The sequence below is a fragment of the Diorhabda sublineata genome, chromosome 3, assembly GCF_026230105.1.
Source record: "Diorhabda sublineata isolate icDioSubl1.1 chromosome 3, icDioSubl1.1, whole genome shotgun sequence".
In the NCBI taxonomy this organism is placed as follows: Eukaryota; Metazoa; Arthropoda; class Insecta; order Coleoptera; family Chrysomelidae; genus Diorhabda; species Diorhabda sublineata.
The window spans coordinates 10,495,542-10,517,128 of NC_079476.1; the positions used below are offsets into that span (position 1 = coordinate 10,495,542).

Below are 21,587 nucleotides of genomic sequence, written 5' to 3' on the forward strand. Positions count from 1 at the left end.
TTCCAATAACTTTTATTTACTCACCTTTAATTATGCTCAAGCACATTCCATTAAATATAAAATCTCAAGATGTATTTAACAAACATTCATTTATACGGTAGATCGTTTGGAAAGAGCTCTTGATCTTTTTTGTGTGGTAGCGAAAATTTACAAAACGATATACCCGTATGGTGTTGTAGCGACCAATCAAGTGTCGGTTTATACCACTTGCACGGTTACCAACCGACTGAAAGAAACTTCTACATGTCTGCATAACATATTGGAATTCACATTGCTATTCACATGCTTGGTCTGAGCCTACTACGGTTTCTATCATTTTCATTTTATCAAAGCAATTCTTTCGCATTTAGTTTCTACCCACCCATTAACATTTGTCATTTAAAAAGAGTATTTTAAATGTCTTCTATTTGAGAATAATATACACGTATTTGGCTTGTTGTCTTAGGTTTTTTTAAATAAAACATTCCACCAAAGCATCTGTAAATAAACGTCAGCCTCAATTTCTTGGATTGCCATTTGATGAGCATGTTTTTTTACATTCATTGTTAATGGTTCAATGTATTTCTGATGACTTTTCTCAGCTTTTAGATCCATGAGCAGAATATCAGATATCACTCTAACTGTTTTTGCAGATACATTCTTGTAGATGAACATGTACACATGTGCCTATATGTCGATAAGTTTTTGCCAACCACGCACTACATAGAGTGACTACTAATGCCAAAATTTGTAAAAATTATACTTTCATATATATAGTTACCCTATTATCTATTCGTTTCATGTTATTGTGACATGTGACATCCAGAAAATTAATTATTTATTTGTTCGATTTCGATTGAACCAAAGTTTCTTATGATAAAAATTGCATTTCTTACTAAAGTTTCAAATTCCATTTTTTGGTTCAGCAGTAATGCTGTCATGTTAGTTAGCTAGTTAGCTTCAGACAGTTTCCTCATGATCTTCTGCTGCAGATGCTTGCGTAGCGCAATCATTAATTTGTTTATATATTTAACTCTCAAAATTGGTTCATATACCTATCCAACTATCAAATTCTGAATTTAGATTCTTTGCTATTCGAAAAAGGAAAACTCATTGAATCTGGGATTTTGAAGAAGCTAGAGAATTTATTTGGCATTGTACTGTATGAGAATTAAGATAATGGAGGCTATATGAGGACGATCGCAATGTATTTTGTAAAGGAGGCTTTACACTATCAAGCGGCTTGATCAAATGCTTGAGGCTCCGATTGATGGGCGTTTCAAACGTACTTCAATCTTTTGATCAAAACTCTCAGTCGAAGCTGAGAAGTGGAGGAGTGTGGAGTGTATCATAATGTCAAATGTAAATGGGCTTCCTGGCCTTAACATTGGTTGCTATGAAGGGGAGACAAAAACAAAAGACGGTGGTCTAGGTACTGGTATAAAATGAGGAACCGCTTCAATCATCAACATCTCCTTAACTTTCTGAGTGGTTCGGAACCAGAGGATTATAGGAACTTTCTACGCATGGACCTCGATAATCTACTCGATTTAGTCCACCAAGACACGTGTGCTATTGCTTCGCAGACTTTGGAACTCATCATAATGGAAACTTGCTCTGCAATTATCAAGGCATTGACGGAATATATCCAGGTAAGAAATTATTGCCCTAGTAAATTTCTTTATATTTTAAGAAAAAAATTACAAATAATTACACTTAACAAATAATACAGATATGGCACAGGTAATGTACATTATTGCTGAACTGAAAAGATTAGGGGACAAGTTCACATTGAGGTAAATGAGAAGAAGAACGTAGCAGCATTATCTTCATCAGACGTTTCGTGGTGATGCTCTGGGTATGAGGGGCGTTCACTTGGATGCGAAATGTACAGCGTCTGCCCTGGGTTGGAGTACTATTCATTGAAGAAGATGACGATGAAGGTGGTGACGGTAACCATCGAGTAGGGGGGGTTGGAAACGCACTCCTTCCCTTGCCAAGTTACTCATTTCTGCTTCAACAAGCGTGTCATTTATGATTTTTTCGGCGAAGCATCGTTGGTCTGGGATTACCTTTTTTAATTTCATAGCCCATTCCTTAGTCAGAATATCTTCTTCAGTCTCAGATCACTTGAAATATTCAATCACTAGTCCCACTAATTGATCAGTGCTATCAGGCCCACCTTTCCTTTTTTTAGCCGTCTTTATATGGATGGCTGGTTTGGGAGTTGGGGGTGTAACTACGTCAGAAGGAGACCCTACACTTTCGAAACTGAGTTGTTGTTGTAGAGTTATAATGCAAGTTTCATTTTTTGTCTCTCTTCTAGTTTTCAAAATCGCAGGATGGTTGGAAACGGGTTACTCACTGCACGGGGAGCGTTAATGGTAAATAAGTATCAATTGCTTATGGTAATTGTTGACGCAAATTATAAATTTCTGATGTGGGAGCAAATGGGCGAGTGTCAGATGGTGGTGTGTTGAAGAACACATTATTTTGGCGCAAGTTGTCTCAGAACCAGCTTGACATGTCCGATCCTCGTGAGTTATCAGACACTCCTAGTAAAAAATTTCCGTATGTCTTCATTGGAGATGGAGCATTCCAACTTCTCCCTCAATTCATGAAGCCCTACAAAAGAGCTGTTTTGACGAACGAGAAAAGGATTTTCGACTATAGACTCTCCCGAGCCAGAAGAGTTGTTGAAAATGCATTTGGTATATTAACGAAGAGATTCAAAATATTTCAAATTGCCATTAAATTTGAACCACCAAAAGCTGTGAAAATTTTAATGGCATGGTGACATTTGCACAACTACTTGTGCTCAAACAACAGAGTATTTGCAACCTCAGGATATTGACAGATACGATATTGTGACTGACACTGTGGAACTTAGGCCATGGAAGCAAAACGTTTAACAAATGGCACAACTTCAAAGAACCAAAGGCAATTCTACAGTAGAGACAAAAGAATAAGGGATGACTTCTGCAAATGTTTCAATACGTCTGAGTCAGTCCATGGCAAAACAATTGCCTTGTGTAACATTACTCGTAATATACAATAATTATGAATACAGTAAAAAAATAAAATTAAATGAAATAAAATTCTTACCTCAGAAGTTTCGGTTTGTGCGATTTCCAACTGGTCTTTTATAAAGTGCATGTCATTGTAATACCAAAGCGAAGGTTCAGGGATGTGGTTTGTAAACATCCCTGATACTTTTTTACCCTCGATGGCCTTGAACTCCCCGTTGAAGTTTGTTATAACAACATTAATTTTTTGTTTCAATTGTATCACACTGAAATCGGGTTTTATCTTTTTCAATAGCCCCACGTATTTTTTCTAGCGTCGCACTTTTTTATTTCTATTGAAATAATCCTTGCTCTTCCCAAACTATTGCCCTAAACTATCAAGCGGCTTTACCATCCGCATGAGTCATTAAAAATTTTTATCAATTATCGTCAATACTTGCTTCAAGCTTCAAACGGGTTTCTAAACTATTAATCATGCTTGATACAATCAATTTGCTAAAGCATTTGATCAAGCCGCTTTATAGTCTCAGACCTACTTAGGCGTCCAAAAATTGTAGGATTTCAAGCAAATGACCAGGAAAAACCGCGGTTATAGTTGGTCTTGCTGTTGGCTCTAGTACTTTGGAGGCAATAACCAAGTTCCGCTTGAATACACTAGGGTTATATGCCATCAATTACTTTAGTATAGGTCAGGGTGTTGATATCAAAGCAAACTTTCATGAACGTTCTTTGTTTGAAGTATCTAATAGAAGTTCCTTTCTAAATAAACATTTCATAGTTGTTTGCAAATTTTACTTTACTTTCCAAAAAATGAGATTAAGTATCCACAAGTAATAATACTTTTATAACCCGGATTATAACTATTTTTAGAAAAATTACATAACAATAATGCTCATACTAGTGTTTTCTCTTAATATTTAGTATCAAATAAGGTTCTAGAGAAAACTATTTAAAATACTTCACTTACTTCAGATTTCAAATTACATATTACAGAGAATAATGTCGTTTACAGAAGATGTAATTGTAACTATGATCGTTGCTAGTGAAAATGTACTTGAATATGATATTTATTCATATATTCATTATTACCAAGTGTATTTTAATTTCAGGATGTTTCGCTTGACAAAACAAATTATTATCTTCACGCCGAAGTGATTGCAAAGTCGGATATAATAAATAAAAATATAGGAGGTCACTATTGATTAGACCTCAAAACAATTCTTGATTTCTTTGTGGTATTTGGCTACTTTAATGTCAATAGGAGACAGATGTAATATATCACCTGCCACAGTGATTAATGTCAACAATAGAATAGTATATTTTTTATTGCAACTGAAAAAAATTAATATTATTTTTCCTAGACATCATGAGCTCCATACTGTAGCACAAATGTTTTCACTATCTAGGTAATACTTACCTTTTGTCATAATTAAATAATGATGCGTGTAAAATAATTGAAACTTGGATACAAAAATGAATATTACACTAACAAAAAATACCTACCTATAGATAAGCAAACTATATTTGAAAAGTTTATAATCATGGAAAACATGACAATTCTGTCCAAATATATATAGCATAATACTAATAAACTAAAACAAAGGAAAATTTTATTAAAAGAACAAATATAACTATATGATACACATTTAATACTAACTATTCAGAGTCTGAATCTGATTGTCTTTCTCTGTTGTTCTGCTTTCTTCATATGTGCAGTTAAAATATTAAACTGTATTTTTTGCACCAATCGTTGATCATTAAACTCTTGTAGAACTTGATCAATCTTATTAGGTTTTGGCGACACATCCTTCAAATTTTTGAATCGGTCACTAATTTTCAACTGGGAAGGCTCACCATACCGGTTCCTAGAATAGGGTCAGATGTGCAGGAATCCCTTCTGGTTGAGCCTCACTTGTGACGGTCCCATCTGATGAGCTCTCCACAAAATCTAAAGAATCCACCAAATGCCTTGGAGTATAATAATTTTATTTAGTTCACTGGAACGCTTGCAAAATACCGTTATATATCGAACTTAACCTCACTTCTTAGATAACCACAAATTTAACTCAACTGTCAAGTATGATAATCTGCGGTCCAAAATAGAGATGTTGAAGGGCTAATTTATGACGTTATGATATAATTACCTTCGGTAACCAAAAGCGCTTGAATGTCGTTGGTTATTACTGGTAATTACCAATAATGACCAGGTTATTCGCTTGAAATCGGTTATCATTTTCGTAAATATGCCGCAAGTGCGATGCTGCGTTCGTAATGTCCGGCAAATAGTTCTATTTATTATTGTTTAGAAGGAGTAACTACGGAATGCAGGGATCGTGTCTTACAATTTTAAAATTAATTTTTTCAATGATAATTAATATCTACCGTTATTTTAAATACAATTGAAGAAAAAGTAAAGTATCAATTGGACTAAAAACCATATTAATATTGCTATAATAAAATATTGTGATAAATTATTCTTGTTACTGCATAATAAACAGTAAATAAATATTATTTGTATAACAATACAATATAATATTTACAGTAATACAGTATAAATACAAATACAATATTTTATCTTACCGCATCCGGCTGTATTTAAAGAAAAGTAGAATTTAAAAGAATAAAATAATAGAATAAATTTTGAGTAATTATTCATTTGTTCCGAGATTATTATTTTAAAAGACTGTAAACAGTGAGAAATTATTATTTTATTACATAAATAGTAGCAATATAACATTGTCGTTTGTAACACCTTAACACGTTTAGAAATAGTGTTATTTTCAAAAATAAAGCTTATAGCAAATAAATGAATTTTACTACAACAACCGTTATAATAATTTTTCTTTTAATACTTTGCCTGGGCTGGTTGCAGTTTACTACACTCTATTTATCGAAGAAAAATAGTGAACCAAAACATTATCATGAATAGTGCACGTAATCAGGGTTGAAAACGCATTTAAGAAATAATTTGCGGTTTCATACAGCAGATTGATAATATAAATTATAAAAAACTATTCACAATTATTATTACAAAAATATACAATGTAAACGTGAAGTTTGAAATAGATATAAAGTGAACGGCCAACATATGAAACACATTCATTTAACAATCAGGTATTAATAATTTCTTAGCCTCTTAACTTGTTAACACCGAATACAGAAAATATATGTATTACAACAAAAAAATAAAATCTTCATTTTCTACCTCAATAAACACATTTTCTCATTCCCTATCAAATGACATTGAGCGTCTACTGTCTTCGCCATGTATAATAAGGGGCTCAACTTGCACATCAATGACAATGTCTATATTTCATATTTTGGTTTCAACCTTGAACATTTGAAGATACTCCTGAAATATTTTTTATTTTCGAAATAACATCATCAACAGTCATGTCATAATTTTCTTGCATTTCATTGTTATAAATATAAATTGTGCGCTAGTGTTGAAATGAAGATTTTTAATTATTTTTTGGGCGGAGGATAGCTTATGTCAACAACTTCATCCTCTATCTCCATCTCAGACATATTTAATAAAATTACGTAATAGAGACATTTAAGCAATCTAACTACAGTACACCTGCTCTAACAGCGATGCAGATCTCGCCACTCCCACGCGGATTTTTATTTGTGGTTTATTATGGTACCACTGATTTCAACCAATAAAGATGTTGCGCCGAGTTTCGCCCGGGATGTTTATGTGTTAATCACGCACTAATCAAAGCTTTGGTTCACTATTTTTCTTTGATTAATAGACTTTCAAACAGATAATAATAAAATCATAGAAGCACCACTCAGTCCCGTAAAAATTTGGGGAAGATTTTCCAATGACTTTATTGGTTGAATTTGACCGTGAGTTTCTGGAATTTACAACTTTTCTAGTTTGATTCCGTGGTCTGGTATGCTTCTGGAAATTTCTTGAATGATTTTTGGTGTGTGAAGGACGCTTTCAATAACAATTGGTGGTTCAGTTAACATGACACGGGTTGATTGGATCTATTGATCTTGACGTTTAGTAGCATTCCGATTAATATGACTTAGATGTTTTCTGTACAAAATTACCTGTTGCTATGCATTTGGTGCCGTTATGAACATTCGGAATCATACGTCTCGATGATATATGATTTGTACATCGTTAAAAGAAGGGCATCTCTGGAGAAAATGTGAAGAAGCTCGTTATTTAAAAATTATAACTTTTCTCAATTAAATAATTTAATAATTGTTTTATAAATCTCAATGAGAGAGGGTGATTGGTCTAATTAATTTAATGATAAATTCCCTGATATTTTGGAGATGATTATTCCATTCTGAAGAGAAAATGAGCAGATAATTTTTTGATTATACAAGTGTAGAACTATTTTTATTTATTTTCATTAATAGTTTATTAGGAGTTTATTTAGTATCTAAGGATTGTCTGAACGAGATTTAATACAAACTATCTTGGACTATAAATAGTACTAGATTTCATAACAACAACCCTTATACCAAAGATCTCACTATAAGAAGTCATAATAAACATGTGTTCAATTATTATAATATTACGCTTGTAATTAAGCATGTAGGTCGGCTATGGTCTTCTGGCTCCTTATGATTACATTTTTATATAAAAATGATGATTTAAAAAATTCAGAATTCTTACTTTTTCATATTACTTCGCTGTTCCAGATTTGGGTTGATTAAATTTATCAATTCCATTCATTACTATAAAAATATTCAAAAGTTCTTTCAACAACTCATAAGTTCTTTTTTAAGAATATCACAGCCTAAAATAGGAAAATACTTAACTTCATCTACTCGTTCTAGCACTTTATGCCAAGTGTCTATATCCAAAAATGTGGTAAATATTCACAATGCTACGGCAACAGTATTATTTTTCATATTCAGGGACTTAATGCAAAAAATTCGGGAGTGATAGGATGAAGTGAAAATAATGCTGTGACATGAAAAAAATTTTCTCATACGACCCCTTGCTTCTGAGGCCTTCAAAGTTGCGAAACCAGAACTTATATTCAAGTATATTTTCTAAATCGAACAACATGAATTTTAAATGGATGATTACGTATATCCCTGTAATTTGTTTGACGGAATAAAGAATTCTACACTACTATCTCAAGGCCAACGGCGGCTCATGTCTAATGGTGAACAATTCGTATCTTTTACAGGGACAGTCTAAAGACAGCAAAAATACATTTTTCAATCGATTTTCTAGCTTTTTGTTTAACTCGATAAAATTTATGGCTCAAGAGATATGTATATTTTTAGATCGTTGTACATGCTAAGGACACCGTTCGCCATAAAGAAACATTGTGAAGAAAATGATAATTGCTATTAAAAATACTTACAGCAGGTATTAATTATTATCGAACATTTGTAATGGAACTGCGCACTGTCGAACTTCGTATTATTTACATAAGGTAGAAATTGTAAATTATAAAAATTTATTTGGTCAGCCTAACAAATTAAAAATAAAACAAAACTATTGTTACGAACGCGTCTCCGTCCTAGAGCCAGTCCTGTCTAGATATTTTAGAATTCTTAAATTCGGCGAAGGCGTGCGATTTCTTTGACATATTTTTTATAAAACGCGAAACTCGTTTGATGTTTGATTTATATTAATTTTTATTATAGCAGGCGGTTTATTCACACTGTTTCTTTTGAATCATTTATAGGAAGGTCTCTTAATTTATTTGTTTTGTTTCTTCATTTTATAGAAGTTATGAGAATTCTTTTGGGATATATATAAGGAGTTTGTGTAGTGCAGTTTAGTGTAGTTTAGTTTATAACTAATATTCATAGTGAACAGGCTGAAATAGAGAGTAATCGAAGAATTTCAATGAATTATATAAATTAGTTAGCGTTAGTGATAAGTTAATTATATAGTATATATTAGTTATGTGTAGTGTGAAGTATTTAAATAAATTGAGAACGTAAGAGACAGTGTTATTAATTCACCCACGAATAGAAACCGTATAAATAAATTAGAAAAATATTACACTATAATAAATTTTTTAAGTGGGCATCTCGCACTTCTACACACTTTCGGAGAATATTTCTTTGAACTTAGAAGAGTATTCCAAGATTCTGCCTTATAGCGTCACAATAGAAGTTTATTCTATCAATTATTCCGTTCCTTGTGTTTTCTATTATTCATAGTTATTTTGTACAAATATGGTCGTTTCTGCCAACTTCGCTCTCTTACTTCTTATTTCAGTATCAAATAATTTTCTTACCGGTTTGATTTTCCACCAGATGAATTGCTGCTGATGGCCTTATTCCACCTTTAACATTCTATAGTAGTTCTGATTATTCAATACCCTGATCAGTTATCGAATAATATTTCAATGTATTTTTCCTCAGGCTAGATTGGGGAAACGTCCCTAGCACCCTTATTGGTAAATCAGATGATTGGTTGTCCAGTGGAGGTTTACCCTTATGGGGATGTAAGTCCTCCTTGGTCAATATTATGTTAAGCTTATTGATGTTGTATTATTGGGATTCACTCTAAAGAGTTTATTTGAATCTAATGAGAGTAGGAAGGAATAAATCTTGCTGAGATGGTTTATATATGTTTTTTCTGGTTTATACAATTATGGTTCTTTTTTGAGATATGCTTCAGTTTTTAAAACGCTCACAGCATTGAAATACATCTGATAGTTGGTCGAATTAACATGTTCGGCGAGAGCATACCATTCAGGATGTAATCTGCAGGCGCTTTTATGGGAAGTGAATCTGTTTGATAAGGATACAATGGTTTCACCAATATTGCTTTCCAATATTGTGTAATGGCATTAGTAAGTAATAAAAGAGGTGTTTTATCTTTTATTTTGGAAAATATAGATGGGATTGTTAAAATTGTTTCATTTGTAATATTAAATTTGTTATTATGATTGAAAAGTTTGGTAAGCCCTAGGAGTAATTTCCTTGATAAATTGTGTAGATGTATGAATCATATGAGATTGAGACAGCTTAGTCGTGTTATTTGTTTTAATAGTAGAATTAGTAATATTAGTGGTATGTTCGTCTATGGATGAAGATTTATGAAATAATAGTTTACGTAAGAAAAGTTCGGTGTATGAGTTATCTAAATAGAGATTAAGAAGGATGTTCAGGTTTTTATTATGAAAAATGTGATTAGAGTTTCACTTTCATAGAATGTTTATGGTATGAATAGTAATTAAGTTATCTACCTGAACTATACGGTTTCCTGTACCAATCTATTACAATGGAATTATCCAATCTACGAATAAATCTCGTGACAAAAAATGGTTGGTGTCTTCTACTTCTATTGAATTGGATGTGTGGGTCATAGCTGCTGAAAGTATATAAATTTCGTCCAAATCATCACTGGGTACAGAGACGATAATATAATCAACATATTTTTTATGAAAAAGGTTTTGAGGAGTGTACATGGATAACCATGTCTAATACATCGTCCATGACATACGATGCCAAAATAGATGACACCAAGGCACTCATTGGTGTACCAAAAGTACGCAAATCTGTCTTTTCAGTCAAAAGCTTTTCCACAGATATGACAAATGTCTCAATCTCTGCGGTGATTATGTCGAAAAGTAACCGTGAGTGTACCATTCTTTTGGTAATAAAATTATTGTTTTATATAAACTTGTCTTCTATTTATAGTTTATCGGATGCTGAAAAAAAGGCCCTCGTACTTCAATTCGACGATCATTAAGCACAAGGGCAAAGATTTCATTAACCATTTCTAATATGCGTACTGAGAAAGACGGTCTCGTATGTTCAGCTCCGTCTTTGTTCATGTGGCAACATTCATAAGAAAAGTACCAATAATTCTGTGAAATGGAGCACTTTCAAGATAATATTCATGTAATCTTTTGTTGTTTATCTAAGTGTTTTTCCACGTTGAAGTCAATATTCAATCAATATTTTAAATTATTCCTTGATTACTCAATAATGAAAACAGTGTTTTTTATTTAAGTAATAAAATTAATCCACCAAATTATGCTAAATTTCGAGAAATAACTTCAGAAGCATGGCGAACTAACAATATAAACATCGTAGCAAACGTTGCATTGTCAACTTCCCATCGACTCGCCCTTGTTTTTGGAAAATCCCATTTTGTGATGAGTTACACAAATGAAAGAATAAAAAAATAATAATGTCATGGTACTAAGTAGTGTCATCAAATATGTATTGAAATATTTTTTATGTTAATTGTGGTAAATTAATTTCAACATTATCCATCAACTATAGCTTTTAAAGCAAAGTTTGAATTCAAAAGAAATCAGTTTCTTAGCGTTTTCTAAAGGAAAGCTTCTCTTTATAAGCATTAATCTGAAAAAGTTTCAAAAATTTCTTTTTGTATAGAGGAAAACATGACAATAAAGACAAAAGAAGTTTGGAGCAATATCTGAAAATATCTAAAATTTGCTGAGTATTCTCTTGATTGTAGAGCACTTGACCCAGAATATTTGAATAAAAACTTTGGGCAATACATCATTATGTTTTCAGGAAAACATAGGGTTATTGTAATTGAATTGCAATAGTCCCCTATCAAATGCACTAATTATTTAAGTGTATGTAGTAAGGTACAAAACTTTTCTCGATATAATTATAAGTAAGCGACTAGCCTCCAGTTAATATATAAGATGCAATAGAATAGACTCTATCCTATTCCTTTTATTTATACCTGGCCCTAACATGATAGAATTATGTATGGTCCCAACGAATTTTTCTGTGTCAGTTCATTTCGAGCCATGAAACAGTGTGTATTATAGAGTTAGATAGTGTCTTTTAAAATGTCTACGAAACAACGAAAAAATTATAGTTTAAGTGTTTGCTTAAAGTTGGTAGTGCGGCAACGAATAATACCTTTCATTAAAAGGGAATCCAGCTTTAACGAGCATTCCTGAAAGTACATTATGGAAAGTTGTGAATAATTCGATAGCTCCTGAAAAACGGATACCAGAATGTATGTTTTTAGCAGCCAAAAATATTTCAGTTTGGATTCTCACTACGATACAACCGCGGGACCTTTCGAGAATGGCTTTCAATATATATATATATATATATATATATATATATATATATATATATATATATATATATATATATATATATATATATATATATATATATATATATATAAACAATTTTCATAAAAACGTCCAACTTCACGTCTGTTAAATCCTTTTGCCCTTGCAACCGATGTTGCCTCTGGAGTCCTGAGGGATATTTGATCGTGACGAGACAAAAATGACGTAGCGTAGATGAACGCTAAATGTTTAAATTTAAATTCATCTCGAGTCAAGCCAAAAAATACAAAATCCATATCTTTGAGATATGTCACCAACTCTATTTCCTGATCTTCAGTGAAAACAGAACGGAATCTACCAAGTTTTGAAGCAGCGATGCCGGTTTTTACATGCCTATACAAGGTTGCATAAGCCAAACCATACTTTTTAGCTGTGCTTTTTATTGATTCTCCAGCTTTGCACAAATTAATAGCCGTTTGCATAGCATTTTCCCCAAAGTCCCTTGCTTAGTTTTTTTTTATATTTATTTACCATTTGAAACAAATAAAAGACATTTTTAGATAATAAGTCAGCAATGAGAAATAGCGGACAAAGTGGATACCATATCCACTTTGCCCTATTCACTTTGCCCGACTAGGTAAGCTTTAAAATCAATCTTTTATTTACGAAAACACAAATCTTTGCCGCGTACTCAATCAAGATGGCCGAAGATAGCAGTAGTGGCGTGTTGAATGACAAATTTATAGTTTATAATCCGTAAAAATTATAATTGCTTTAAAAATTTTATCGATAGTGAAATTGCATTAGATATTTAGTGAAAAATGAAATATAATATATGTTAATATATTATATTTCATTTATTTATATAATAATAATATATATTAATTTATTATGTATCATTTGGTAGACCTCAGATTAAAATTCAATAGTGCCATATCAAATAAATTTTATAAATACTATGGATTATAATACAATAGTGTGCCCGTGCATAATAACCCCCCGCCCAATAAATAAATAGCCATAAATTTACGACTTTTGAGTCCTATCGAACTTTATATAGATTTTGGATAGTAAAGGCACTTTATTAGATTGTGAAAAATATTATAATAGAAAGAATATATCACAACAGTTCTAGCAAAATTACTTTCCAAAAATCTGATAAAAATTGATTTGAGTATCGAATCAATGCTGGTTTTTAACGTGGATGTTATGATTATGTGATATTTATTCTAATAATATGGCCAGACTACTCGATTATAAATTTCGGCCCCTGAGTTGAAAACAGCGTGGCTAGCAACCCATGGATAAGGACATAAAATTTTTATTGAATAGGTATATATTTTAGACAACAAACTTATGAAATTGCTTGACGCGATTAATCTATGTTTATTATCATTGACAGGTCTAATAAATATGTTTCAGCCTTCAAAGAAGATTCTGAAATGATATGATTTGACTTTGGCCCAAATAAGTATCAGCTACCCGTTCTGCATATCAACCAATATGATTAAGTAAACAATGTTACCAGCATAATAATTATCGTGATGATGCGTGCCTTTTACGATATTTAAAATATTTCAGTTAATTTCTCTCCGTACTTTTTGAATAAAAAAAAATTATTGAAGACATTACTTTTATCATTGACCGAAAGTTTTCCACTCATTCCAGTTTCAGTTTGTAAATTTTAAGGCTCCTACTCTTACAGTAAACGACCAGGTCATTGACATAAACGAGCTTTCAGAGGCAGTTTTAATCCTTGTAGAACATTTCATTGCTACTATGAATAGTGTCGTTCTTAGTACTTGTGGCATACAAGGCAGTGTTGAAAGCACTCATAAAATGTCGAAGAAAATTCGAGATCAACAATGTTGTCTAATGTTGGTCTTCCTGATCTATCTCCATTCTGATTCTCTATTATTAAGTAGCGTATTTCCAGTGTCCATAGTAATCTTGTATTGATAGTTTTTTCAATCATTTTGCTCATCATACATGTAAGAGACATAAGGCGATAAAATTCGGGAGTTGATTTGGGAGTACGTGATTTATGTATCGGGATTGTTAGAGATTCTCGCCAAGCTTTTGATAATTTATGTTGCAGCCAAATATTACTGTATCAATTCAATTTACAATATTATTTCGTTTCCTACATTCATATGTGAAATTGTACTACACAATTGATTTTATATCCCTTGTATATACACATACACACTAAACAGATACAACACCAGGTTTCATTGTAAAAAATAATAAACACGAACCTAAAACAAATATATTCATTTAATATCGTTGGATGATCATGAGTTACGCAATGTATAGGCAAGCAATTGCACCACAAATTGCAATACCAAAACGTTTCGTATTTAATCATGACAAAGAGAATTCAGGTCAATTTCCCTATTTATTATCAAAAAACTAGTTTTTTCTAAGTATTTTCAAAAGAATATTTGAAATCTAAAAGAAATTATTGATAGATATTAATCACTTTTACCAACATTGCAACTGGTTCTTTTCTTAAAAACCCATGCTTACCAGTTGAAAAATGACTACATAGAGAGGTTGCCATAATTTAAATTAATAATATTGAGGATTAATGCCAGCTGTAGTATGAATATCTTTTCGCATACGAAAAGCCACTAATTTTGTCTTTTAAAAAAACATTACAATTGCGATTGCTCTTTGATGTTATTATTATATGTACCATTGGTCATTATTTATGTTTTTCCTTCAACTTTTACAATAGAGATAAAATAAAAAAAGTTTTCTAATAATAGAGATTAAAGGAATGAGAAAATTTTGTTTTTCTTTCAACATTATTTTCAATAAAAAGTGTTTCACGACTAATGTGTTATACAGGACACACTGTTCACTACTACCACCATACCAACAATCACAATCTCATTATCTTATCCAAAGAAAAATTCACCTTCGGCCTCTGAAGGCGATGCTTGGTTATCGAAACGAGTGTGTCAGATAGTATAACAGAGGCTGTTGGTATACTAGTAGTAGTGCGTTTAGTGTAAATGTCACCAATAGCTCAAGATGTTTAAAATTCTCAAAAATGTATGTATCACATTGTTATTTACAGAATGTAACAGTATGAATATCCTTTGTTAAATGCATATCTAGAGTGAACATACTCGTAATTAAACCAAATCTTGATAACTACTACTTGTAGCTATTTTTAACTGATAACACAGGGTCATCAGGTACTGCAAATATTAGGTAAACATTAGTTCGAAGTGATATCTTTTTAAAAAACACAGATGAAATTGTAAATAATAGTGATATATTTGTTCACACCTGGCAACTCAAACTTTAAATATTTAAATAGCATTTTATAATGTAATTTTGATAAATTATTAATACTAAATACCAGTACAGGTAATTGTGGCTTATTTCTTACAGTAACGCCGGAGTACACCTACTCATTAATCAGTAATTCGGCTGCGCTACAGCTTGTGACGATTCTTAATCCCTTGAGATAAGGTTGAGCCAACAAGACGAATACATTAAAAGTATTACCTGGAATTTCGTACTTAATTTACTTCATAAAATTGGAAAATCCAGAAATTGCAATATAACATTAGGTAGACACACTCAACAATATATAATACAAAAATGAATTTATAAAATTCCATATAAAATAATAATGCAATTAGTTAGGTTAGGTTAGTCAAATAAAATTACAGAATATAAATTTTTGTAACAGGTTTCTCATAGATACAAAGTGTAACATTTTTTACCTACTACCAATATGTAATATCAAACATTACGATACTAATATGAGTTTCGTAATGTCCACATTTTTCTTCACAGATATCATTGTTCTCAACATACTATAATGTGTCCATAATGATGATGCCTTCTCTTTTTCAACTTTCCCAGCAAAATAAGCTAATAAAATTTTCTCCGATATATCACGGAATTTTTTTGAACTGCAGCAGTCTTCGAATCGCTTATATTGTTTTTCGTATCTATTGCGGGATTTAGCGGGATCCTAGGGTTTGTATTGCGTAAATATCTATTATTGTTTTCCAATGTATTTAGAATGTAATAGTAGTTTACGTAACAAGTCCTGAGAGTGGTCTTTTACTGGACGAGTGGGCAAATTGCAGGGCGAGTCCTGCAAGCCTGCGAATCCGGTAAAAAACCACTTTCGGGACGTATTACGTACAATATTTTTTTTAAACGGGCATTGTACCATAAATACAATCAAATGCATCATTTTGAATATCCATTTTATAATAAATGTCACGTTTTGAACTAAGCGTCAAAATATGTCAAGTTATTTTATAGTTCTAAATAATAAAACAAAACTCGGTTACTATAGAAACCAATTGACCACTATCTTAGACTAACTATTTTATTATTTTTCTCTTTAAAGATTATTACAATAATTTTCTGGCTCGGTCAGACAAAATGACCTAAAAATAAACCGAAAAGTATTAATTTCTGGCCCGTTTTAAAAAAAATATTTTTTATTGAAATACACCGTGAATATATTTTTTTATTTTTGTTTTTCATATCATAATTATAATCCTGAGCTGCATAATCTTCCGTGAACAGCTGTCTAATCTTCATAACAGCCACGATCACAAGTTGGCACCTTGTAACAAGTTGAAATTTTATGGTGGGTATTAAAATCACGAGGTGTCGTATGCCCAGTAATTCAAATTGAGTTGCATTTAGAGAATACATACCTGCAGATGTGATTTGATTAAGGGCCTATTGTGCAAATTTAATGACTAATGATCAGCGTTTAGTACATTCTTACTACTTACATATTGCTTTAAAAGTATAATCATAAACATTAGTATCCTACTTAATTATAACCAAAGGCTTAGCAAGAAATTTTGGATCATCCTTAGCTCAAAAAACTGGATGAATTATCGAAGATATAAGATTTATTTTTATTATATAAGAATTAAATTTTAGACCAGACCGTCCAATTAATTTTAATTGCTAACAGCATTTTCAACTGGTCTAATTGTTACAACATATTATGTTATTTTCTGAAGAGGGATTGTCAAACTATTTATGCATATCACACTCTTCATATTTTTTACATCATTGCTATTCTTGATTGTAACAAAAATGCTGGTACGTGGCTGTGTTAACGTGTTGTTTATAACAAGTGTAAGTAAAAGCATTTTTTATTAAAAAAAACATTATTATATGAAGTATTTAGTCATCGAATGTATATGTATGATTAAGAGATGATAATAATAACGATCAATGCAGTAGTAGTCAAGAAAATTGTCACATTTCATATTCTGACGGTATCTAGAAATATTTTTTTTTGCATTTTTCTGAGGGGTAGGCTGTTAACTTGGCCCCTCAGCTCTCCTCGTTTTGCCACGCCTTAGAACGGCATCAGTGCCACTAGGCTACTCAGTCCACTTAGAAGTACGTAGGCAGAGCAAAATTGAATCGATCACTACACTAGAAGACGAGTAGCAAGGATTTATTTATGCCCCAGGCCCTATTACTTCTTAATCCGACGCTGTTGGCAGCCATCAATTGTGAATGTTTCCAGTGAATTTGTAAACATGGACAAAATTGGTCATCGTTATGTGATAAATACTTTCATTTGAAAGGCGTTAGCCCAACCAATATAACAGCTGAACAAGATTGTACTCTGGGTGAGACTGCTCCTTCGTTATCAACAATAAAATAGCAGAGTTTAAACAAGGCCGTAAGACCCGCGAAACCAATATTATTAAATTTTTATAAATTATTTTTATACCTTCTTGATAATTAATACTTAGGTTCTTCAAACCCGTATCAAAATGGGTCGTTTACAATATAGAAAGACAAAAAAAGTTTTTTAATGTTTCAAATGAGTTTTATATATTTAGGTATGCTTATCCTTTTGTTTCGTCCCTGGCCCGCTAGCAATAAAAATTGGTATCATTCATATCAATTCAATATAGTCTATATGGAAAAGTTTTCAACCTCTATAAACCACTGACAAGCCGCATATATGAATTCATTACCAGGCAAGTATTTTCCAGACTCTACATGAGCATGAGCCATTGAGGCTGTTGCAATTGCTTTATCCTGATACTACTTCTATCAATGGTTTATCTTTTAACGCGTCACTTACTTGTTGACCCAAATTTGCATAATAAGTATCTATTTTGGCTATTTTTGACTGCGATCTAGTCAAACTACGCCTTTACCAGCCCAGAACACGGGTAGTATGACCTTCGCTGATGAATGATATATCTTAATTTTTCCGATTGTAATAAACCTCGATATCTCCGCATCATAGCGGTAGATCAATGAGCCATAAATTGTCTTCAATATTTCAATAAAATTCTCTCTGTTTCATCTATACGTTAAATGCGTTGAAAAAAATGACTTTAAATGTAAAAAATGACTTTAAATGTTTTTTTCACTTTGCTTATGGGGCTCTGTTAAGATTTGTTGTACCCATCGTGTATACAATATTTCCATGTTCAGTTCGGCGCTTAGTATATTATTTACCACATTGTATAAGAAAATAAAAAACAACTATTTATCTAATTCTCACATGATTATCACACTACTATTCACCAAATTTAATCTCACGAAACTACCTTTTCACTATGTCAAATGACATTATGCATATTTTCAAATATTTAACCAAATATTGTAATTGAATTACGCAAAAAATTTCTAAGTATTTGTTTACCATTACTGTGGGAGATACAGAAAATCAACGAAAATACAAAAATACAAAAAAATAACGACTGGCTATGCCATTCCCTTCAACAATCCATTGAACAATTCTTGCGACATGCGGTCTACCATTTTCAACTATTCAGTGTTTACTGTACCACTACACCAACACTCACTATTACACTGTATCAACGATGTAGAAGAAATTATTTGATAAGAGTAGTTTTGTGAGCTATTTCCAGTAAAAGGGGCAGAAATGTTACTTGCATAAAAATTTAAGAATTTGGGAATGGAGATGGAGAAATTAATAAAATGTGTTTATAGAAAAAATGATAAAAGTTAGCGCAGTGTTTAAAAATGCTTCAAAAGCAATTTAACTTTTTGGGATGTAGGACGTATTTTCTTGAAGTAATATACCAAAAATTTTACAGTACACAACCATATCTACGTGTTTCGTTTTATCTTATTGGTGATATTTATTTATTTGTTATTGTTACATCTTGTTCTAGTTTTCTTAAATCCATACAACGTACCATAAATGTATCTCAAATTTTATTATTGAAAATCTGTTGAGCCTGATTGTCCGATTATAATCACTTCCATATCAATGAATTATTCAGTAGATGGTACGTATTGTGCACTTTCTGGTTTTCTTCTTAACATCGTTGAGTAAGAATTAACGCTAAGAAATCTGTTGCAATTTTCTTTATATAAAAATGAAGCACAAGAGATTAAGTCCTTTTACACTCAAGTAATTCGACTGGTGCCTGTCGTGTGAAGATGCCTGTGGATATTGATCTTGAACTCCTGTAGGCTGTACTCGGGAAAGAGTGTCTTGGTAGCTATTTCACAGGATTGTACTCCTCCAAAGAATCAAGTCCCGATAAAATGAAGTTCTGATCATCTTCAGGCGAGCTCTGTATTCAGGAGCCACTTCTGCAAGTCGAGTAGGTCTTGTAAGAACTGCTCTAGGTGGGACTTTGATGGATAGCTGGGAGAGCATTTGCCGTGGTTGTATGGATTAAAGAGAGTCACGATGGCAACCTTCCTTCTATGTTCTACGCCGTCCAAGTTTCTGCTCAAATCGGGATCACCTATAAGTCGAACTGCCCTCTGAACCTTGTAGAATATTAGAAGCTGATGCAGGGGTATACAGTTTTTGTTCTTAAAGAGGGCTCCAAGTTTTTGTGAGGCTGCCTAGGCTAAATCGGTCAGATTACTACGCTAGAATATATTGTTTCAAACCTCAACACCCAACAAACGAATTTGCGGTGATGGTGATATTTTATGTCTAGACAGGACCAAATCCTGCGCTACAGTACCAATCCTCTTCGTAAAAATATCAGCCTAGGTCTTTGCTGGATTAAGTTCAATCACACAAAAAAATGATAGAAATAAGAAACATTCGCACATTATTTCTTTGAGAAAATAAAATATTTATTTATTTTAGATATATTCCGTACAATGAAATCATTTAATATTTATTCCTCACCAGGTAGTACACTTGGCATATTCAAGATCATACCCATCTCTTTATAGTGTGCCAAGAGCTTTAACCACAATAGCTGTATCAGCTTCGTCTTCTGCATCATCCCCTACTTCTGCAAGGTTTACAAACATAGCTGATTACAGAAGGAAAGAAGGAAAAGCTCAAGAATTAGAAGCAGAGAAGCAATTAAGTGAAGATCATGAAATCGAGGAGAACCCAAATGAAAAAGATAAAAATGAAGCCAATCCAACTTTCCTGCAGAAAAAAATTAATAAAATTTTAACAAAACTGCAGTTCATATCTAGTTTTGTTGCACCTCCTGAACCAGAAGAAAATAACTGTAAGTAATTTACAAAATTCAAATTTAATCCACATAAAACTTCAATTTCCTCATTGCTCATCATCATGCTACTTTCATCTTATCTAGGAATTTGCTGAGTAGTAGCACTTTAATTCTTCTTTGGAAATATACTTAGTTTCATAATAATAATTTTTTGCAGCCACGGAAGTTTCTACAGAAGAAATTCCAAGGAGTGAAGTTAAGATTGATTTGAAGCAACCCGACTTTTTCAAGTCCAAGACCCCCTTCCAAAACCTAATCTCTCAACAGTATGGAACTCCATTGAAAATAAACTTGGATATCCAAGACTCAGAAAGTAGTACCGAGTTTGAAAACTTTGATGATGTTAATTGTACGAGTCAAGAGAATAATAAAATTGGTCAAGCTGGAATACATTTTGCCGAACTATTTGGAAGTTTCCTAGCGCTTGTTTACGGAGCTTTTGCACATATTAATAAAGTTATTCAAGGAGAATACCAGCCTGAAACTACAATTTGAGGGATTATCAATACAGTTCTTATATTTATTATAAATCAACATTCAATTAAAAAACTAAATATTCATATATTTTAATGTCAATCAATTTATGTCACCCAGATCTCTAAATGATTCTATTTTACATAACAATAGAACAGGTTAGAATTGATTTTTGAGAAAACTAAGTTTCACACGTATTTACTATTTCATATTAATCATAACGATAATCGAGATTTATTTTGTAATTGTGGAATTCGCGCACCATCCCAATATAGGGAACCTTGATCATATAAAATGTGTCCCTGATTATGTAAAACGACTCTTGTTAGGAATAGAAATAAAGTCTTTTTTATGGTAAATATGAAAAAACTCATGCAGAAAAATTGTATAGAATCAACATTTAGACCCATATAACAAATTTCTTTCTATTACTATCGGCTTAATACTAATTAATGTTAATTAAAAAAAGTAAGTTGAATACATATTAAATGTTAGGCTTCACTAATATTTACGCATTAATCAATAAGTTTCCGGAAATGCTCAAAATCTTTCTGTGATTCACATTAATATTTCTCTATCATTCGGAATCTGTTCTTGAT

The 21,587-nt window shown here is 32.0% G+C and overlaps 1 protein-coding gene across 1 annotated transcript; it reads left to right on the top strand.

Annotated features, from left to right (window-relative positions):
• The first annotated feature begins 17,113 nt into the window (after nt 1-17,113).
• On the top strand, nt 17,114-21,047 carry LOC130441251 (uncharacterized). Its single transcript, XM_056774838.1, has 3 exons — nt 17,114-17,155; nt 20,178-20,511; nt 20,672-21,047. Exons 1-3 carry the CDS (start codon nt 17,114-17,116, stop codon nt 21,007-21,009), a joined length of 714 nt encoding a protein of 237 aa, XP_056630816.1. The 3' UTR covers nt 21,010-21,047.
• The last annotated feature ends 540 nt before the right edge of the window (nt 21,048-21,587 follow it).

Coding starts and splice junctions, on each gene's coding strand:
- LOC130441251 (XM_056774838.1), top strand. CDS start 17,114: ATGCTGGTACGTGGCTGTGTTAACGTGTTGTTTATAACAAGT. Junction 17,156..20,177: donor ACGTGTTGTTTATAACAAGT/GTAAGTAAAAGC, acceptor ATTCCTCACCAG/GTAGTACACTTGGCATATTC. Junction 20,512..20,671: donor TGAACCAGAAGAAAATAACT/GTAAGTAATTTA, acceptor AATTTTTTGCAG/CCACGGAAGTTTCTACAGAA.